Source organism: Pelophylax lessonae (genome assembly GCF_965119305.1).
Source record: "Pelophylax lessonae genome assembly, chromosome: 5".
Lineage (NCBI taxonomy): Eukaryota > Metazoa > Chordata > Amphibia > Anura > Ranidae > Pelophylax > Pelophylax lessonae.
Genome location: NC_138772.1, coordinates 389237582 through 389243937, shown reverse-complemented (window position 1 = coordinate 389243937; position 6356 = coordinate 389237582). Strand labels below are relative to the sequence as shown.

The 6356-nt window shown below is 45.5% G+C and overlaps 1 protein-coding gene across 1 annotated transcript; it reads right to left on the bottom strand.

Moving 5' to 3' along the window:
* Window positions 1-891: 891 nt before the first annotated feature.
* On the bottom strand, window positions 892-5427 carry LOC309556531 (uncharacterized protein; the record flags this gene model as incomplete). Its single annotated transcript, XM_082258980.1, has 3 exons — window positions 5309-5427; window positions 5120-5221; window positions 892-1777 (listed from the first exon to the last, which is right to left on the bottom strand). The coding sequence occupies exons 1-3, from the start codon at window positions 5371-5373 to the stop codon at window positions 892-894; spliced, it is 1053 nt and encodes a 350-aa protein (XP_082115106.1). The 5' UTR covers window positions 5374-5427.
* Window positions 5428-6356: the final 929 nt, after the last annotated feature.

The following is a 6356-nucleotide window of genomic DNA, read 5'->3' as shown; positions in this document are numbered from 1 at the left end:
TGCCACGTATCAGTGCCACGTATTAGTGCCACGAATAAGTTTCCACCAGTGCCACGTATCAGTGCCACGTATTAATGCCACGAATAAGTTTCCACCAGTGCCACGTATCAGTGCCACGTATTAGTGCCACGAATAAGTTTCCACCAGTGCCACGTATCAGTGCCACGTATCAGTGCCACGTATTAGTGCCACGAATAAGTTTCCACCAGTGCCACGTATCGGTGCCACGTATCAGTGCCACGAATAAGTGTCCACCAGTGCCACGTATCAGTGCCACGTATTAGTGCCACGAATAAGTGTCCACCAGTGCCACGTATCAGTGCCACGTATTAGTGCCACGAATAAGTGTCCACCAGTGCCACGTATCAGTGCCACGTATCAGTGCCACGAATAAGTGTCCACCAGTGCCACGTATTAATGCCACTAATAAGTGTCCACTAGTGCCACGTATCAGTGCCACAAATCATTGTCCACCAGTGCCACATATCAGTGCCACACATGAGTGCCACAAATAAGTGTCCACCAGTGCCACGTATCAGTGCCACAAATCATTGCCACGTATCAGTGTCCACCAGTGCCACGTATCAGTGCCACCTTTACTTGGGGCGACTTGAGAAGTCGCCCGAAAAGTCAGAGTAGTGTGAATGGAGTAGAGGGTTGTTTTTTTTTTAATAATGCTCTCGCTCTGGCTATACTTTTTTTTCTTACCTTGTAGTTTAATTGCACAAACAAAATCCCTGGTCACATGACACCACAAATAAGCACTTTGTATCATACCATGAATGCACACCAATACAGAATGTTAGATTGCAATAATACCTTTATTTGAAATGATACCTTTAAATTTATTTAATGCACATCAATACAGAGATTGTCACTTATCAATTGTCATTAGCAATTTTCAATGGCTTCCATTTGCCATGGAACCTGTCCTGTGTTCATGAAGAAGTTGTTGAAGGTATCTCGAACATATGCACCAGTTGTGTTCCCACGACTCCCGCTCCATTGTGCCCTCTGCATTGTGTGCATTAAAGCATCTTCGAAGCACACACCATCCCGCTTCCTTACAAAATTATGTAAGATGCACGCTGCCTTGGCTGCGCATATTGCGTTTTCCATGTTGAGATTTATGACGCTGTGTAAAAATCGCCATTTGTTTGATAGCAGGCCAAAAGCACACTCAACCACTCTCCTTGCTCTGGTTAGCCTATAGTTGAACACCCTCTTCTCCACATTGAGGTTTCGGCTTGAGTATGGCCTTAGAAGGTGTTCATGAAGCGCAAACGCTTCATCCCCAACAAACACATAGGGGACAGGTGGACCATTGGTTCCCGGTAGTGGATTGTTATCAGGTAGGTCTAGGTTATTGTTACGTAGCATCTGGCCAAAAGTAGAATGCGCAAAGATGCTGGAGTCCGAACTACTCCCGTAAGAGCCAATATCAATGTAGCGGAAGCAATAATTGGCATCCACGACCGCCAATAGAACAAAAGAGAAATATTTTTTATAATTAAAATATTTTGTACCACTGTTAACTGGTTTAATTACTCGTATATGCTTGCCATCTATAGCTCCTACACAGTTTGGGAAATTGCATCTTTCCCAAAAGACTTTAGAAATAGAGAGCCACTCGTCCTCCTTAGGTTGGGCCATCTCCACATCATGTAAGACATCCCAGATTTTGTCACAAGTGTCCCGTATAATGTAGCTAGCTGTAGATTTCCCAATCATAAATGCAAAGTGTAAACTTGCCAGGGATTGACCAGTTGCTAAGTACCTGTGGAAAAGAAAAAAAAAAACATAATTATTTTCTTTTTTTAACAGTTTTTCAACTTAAACGTAAATGGAAAAGCTTGAAGGACGCTTATGCCCGTTATAAGCGCCAGTTAAGGGAGTTCCGGAGTGGGCAGGCAGCTGAGGAACCGCCACAATATATTCATGCAAAAGACCTTGACTTTCTGTGGCCTTCACTACAAATGAATAAGTAGGTCATGTTACTTTGAAAGTTACATATAAAGTATGCATGCAGACATTCTAGAGCATGTTTTTTTTTTCCACAGTACCCAGAGTTCCTGGAGCAACACAGCTCCTGAAGAAGAGGACGACAACGAAGTGGAGGAGAGTCAAGAAATACAAATTGAAGAACAACGAGAAATGCAATTTATGGACATGGCAGTACCGGACATGTCATTAAATGAATTAGCATCTCCCTCCCTTCAAATGCCAGTTCCAGATAATACAGAACCCCAAGTAGAAGAAAGACCTTTGACAGAGGTATCAAGAAGCCCTGAAATGCTTCCCCCCCCTGCTGCGACACTACGGCGAGCAACCACAAGGCCACCAAAACGAAGAAATGATAGATTTAACCAAATAGCGGGCATGATGTCGCAATTTGTACAAAGAAGGCAGGAAAACCCTACAATTATGTTTCTAAGAAGTCTGGAGCCATTTGTTGACAAGGTCCCTGAATCAAGGCAGATAGCAATGCGGAAGGCAATGCTGGACTGCATTTCCTCCTTCATCCCCTCTGATGACCCACCCTGCCCATCTTCAGCACCTTCCCAAATTACCTCTGCACCTTCCCAAATTACCTCTGCACCTTCCCAAATTACCTGTCCTCCACGTACTTACCACCATGCACCATCCTCATTCGCACCACCACCACCGCCAATACGACCACCTCCCTACTCCGGTTTTCCCCATTACCCAAACCCCTCTTCTGCTCCATCCCCATACTTTACACAGGGAGCAATGTTTGACAATTTATGCCCAAGCTCCCCTACATTTCATAATTTGTAATTTTTTTGGTATACAGTTTTCGGTTGCAACATTCATGTTTGCTCAGGACACTCTCCTGTGTTCAAGAGTTGTTATTATTTAGCATAGAGTTCTATGCAATTCAGCAGATTAAAAAAATTAAAAAAAAATGTACCACAAGTACAAATGTTGTGTTGGTGTCTCTATTTTATTCATACGGGGTATAGCATGGCTTATTCATAGGGGTAGAGCATGGATGCTCAACTTGTGGCCCTCCATCTGTTGTGGGACTAAAAATCACATAATATCTGCGCATTTGGGAGTCTCATGCTTGTAACTGTCAGCAGCTTGCAATGGTTAATGGGACTTTTAGTTCTGCAAAAGCTGCAGGGCCACAGGATCAGCAATACCTGGGGTAGAGGACAAGGGGGAGGAGGTTGGAGGTCTTTGGAGTGTGGGAGTAAACCCACGCAGGCACAGGGAGAACATACAAACTCCAGGCAGGTAGTGTCGTGGTTGGGATTCCAACCAGTGACACTCTTGCGGGTGCACATGGTGGGTGGAAAGGGAGGTGTTTGTACGTGGCACTGGTGGACACTTATTCGTGGCACTGATTCGTGGCACTGGTGGACACTTATTCGTGGCACTGATTCGTGGCACTGATACGTGGCACTGGTGGACACTTATTCGTGGCACTAATACGTGGCAATGATACGTGGCACTGATACGTGGCACTGGTGGACACTTATTCGTGGCACTAATACGTGGCAATGATACGTGGCACTTATACGTGGCACTGGTGGACACTTATTCGTGGCACTTATACGTGGCACTGGTGGACACTTATTCGTGGCACTAATTCGTGGCACTGATTCGTGGCACTGATACGTGGCACTGGTGGACACTTATTCGTGGCACTAATACGTGGCAATGATACGTGGCACTTATACGTGGCACTGGTGGACACTTATTCGTGGCACTTATACGTGGCACTGGTGGACACTTATTCGTGGCACTAATTCGTGGCAATGATACGTGGCACTTATACGTGGCACTGGTGGACACTTATTCGTGGCACTTATACGTGGCACTGGTGGACACTTATTCGTGGCACTAATTCGTGGCACTGATTCGTGGCACTGATACGTGGCACTGGTGGACACTTATTCGTGGCACTAATACGTGGCAATGATACGTGGCACTTATACGTGGCACTGGTGGACACTTATTCGTGGCACTTATACGTGGCACTGGTGGACACTTATTCGTGGCACTAATTCGTGGCACTGATTCGTGGCACTGATACGTGGCACTGGTGGACACTTATTCGTGGCACTAATACGTGGCAATGATTCGTGGCACTTATACGTGGCACTGGTGGACACTTATTCGTGGCACTAATAGGTTGCAATGATACGTGGCACTTATACGTGGCACTGGTGGACACTTATTCGTGGCACTAATACGTGGCAATGATACGTGGCACTGATACGTGGCACTGGTGGACACTTATTCGTGGCACTAATAGGTGGCAATGATACGTGGCACTTATACGTGGCACTGGTGGACACTTATTCGTGGCACTAATACGTGGCAATGATACGTGGCACTGATACGTGGCACTGGTGGACACTTATTCGTGGCACTAATAGGTGGCAATGATACGTGGCACTTATACGTGGCACTGGTGGACACTTATTCGTGGCACTAATAGGTTGCAATGATACGTGGCACTTATACGTGGCACTGGTGGACACTTATTCGTGGCACTAATACGTGGCAATGATACGTGGCACTGATACGTGGCACTGGTGGACACTTATTCATGGCACTAATACGTGGCAATGATACGTGGCACTTATACGTGGCACTGGTGGACACTTATTCGTGGCACTAATACGTGGCAATGATACGTGGCACTGATACGTGGCACTGGTGGACACTTATTCGTGGCACTTATACGTGGCACTGGTGGACACTTATTCATGGCACTAATACGTGGCAATGATACGTGGCACTTATACGTGGCACTGGTGGACACTTATTCGTGGCACTAATACGTGGCAATGATACGTGGCACTGATACGTGGCACTGGTGGACACTTATTCGTGGCACTTATACGTGGCACTGGTGGACACTTATTCGTGGCACTAATTCGTGGCACTGATTCGTGGCACTGATACGTGGCACTGGTGGACACTTATTCGTGGCACTAATACGTGGCAATGATACGTGGCACTTATACGTGGCACTGGTGGACACTTATTCGTGGCACTGATACGTGGCACTGATTGTAAGTGGAGTAGGGTGAGGGAGATGGGGTTTGAGAGATGGGGGATGGGGACGTGGGTTGTTGCTTACCGCAGTGTAATGATCAGCCTTTCCACAGGTGGAATACAGTCACGAAAATCAGTGTCTTGTCGCTGAAGATGTGCAGAGAGTAACTCCAGCAACTCATCAAAACTGTACAATATAATATTGATTGTTAGTGGGCAAATAATATATCATTCATAGTACAAGCTTATTGAGGATATTAGGAGATGTACCCACCTTTTTACTGACATCCGTGTGTATTGAAAAAATTTGTCCTCGTGCACACGAAGGTCATCATACATTGCCCAGAACTGGCCACGCTGTCGCCGATTAGCAATCACAGGATGGACCCAGTATTGTCGATTACTCTCTTCCTTCTCTTCCTCCAGCATCAGAAGTGCAAGTGATGCACAAAACAGAAATCCTCTTTCATTGTCGTCCATTTTAAGCAGCAGAGAACTCACACAGACAAAAAAGAAAAAAACAAAATGAAGAAGAGGAGGTCCCTGGGAGGTCCAATGCAGGGGAGGAGGTCCCTGGGAGGTTCCTTTGCAAATTTTGTAAACAAAACACAATGCTTTTCATTGGCCAAGTCACTACACAAAAACGCCTATAAAAAACGCCTATAAAAACGCCTGTAAAACGCTTGTAAACGCTTGCAAAAACGCCTGAAAAAACGCCTGAAAAACGCCAAAACAAGGCTGGAAAAACGATAAACAAACGCCTGAAAAACGCCAACGCCCACATGTGAACCCAGCCTAAAAGGCTAGGAGTAGGGGGAGTATGGAACAGGCAGCACCCTCAAACCTTCAGAAGTATGAGATGAACCCCAACAACTTGGAAAGGTGGATCTCTCTCACACGTACCAACACAGACTATCCCCCAATTTAACTGATCCCCAAAGGTTTTTGATTAAATAGCGGAATAGAAAATATGATCCCAAAAAAGTGTATGTATATCACACGTACACAACCACACTAGGCCCCAATTACTATTGTTTGTACCCCTAAAAGGCTAGGAGTAGGGGGAGTATGGAACAGGCAGCACCCTCAAACCTTCAGAAGTATGAGATGAACCCCAACAACTTGGAAAGGTGGATCTCTCTCACACGTACCAACACAGACTATCCCCCAATTTAACTGATCCCCAAAGGTTTTTGATTAAATAGCGGAATAGAAAATATGATCCCAAAAAAGTGTATGTATATCACACGTACACAACCACACTAGGCCCCAATTACTATTGTTTGTACCCCTAAAAGGCTAGATGAGGAGTAGGGGGAGTA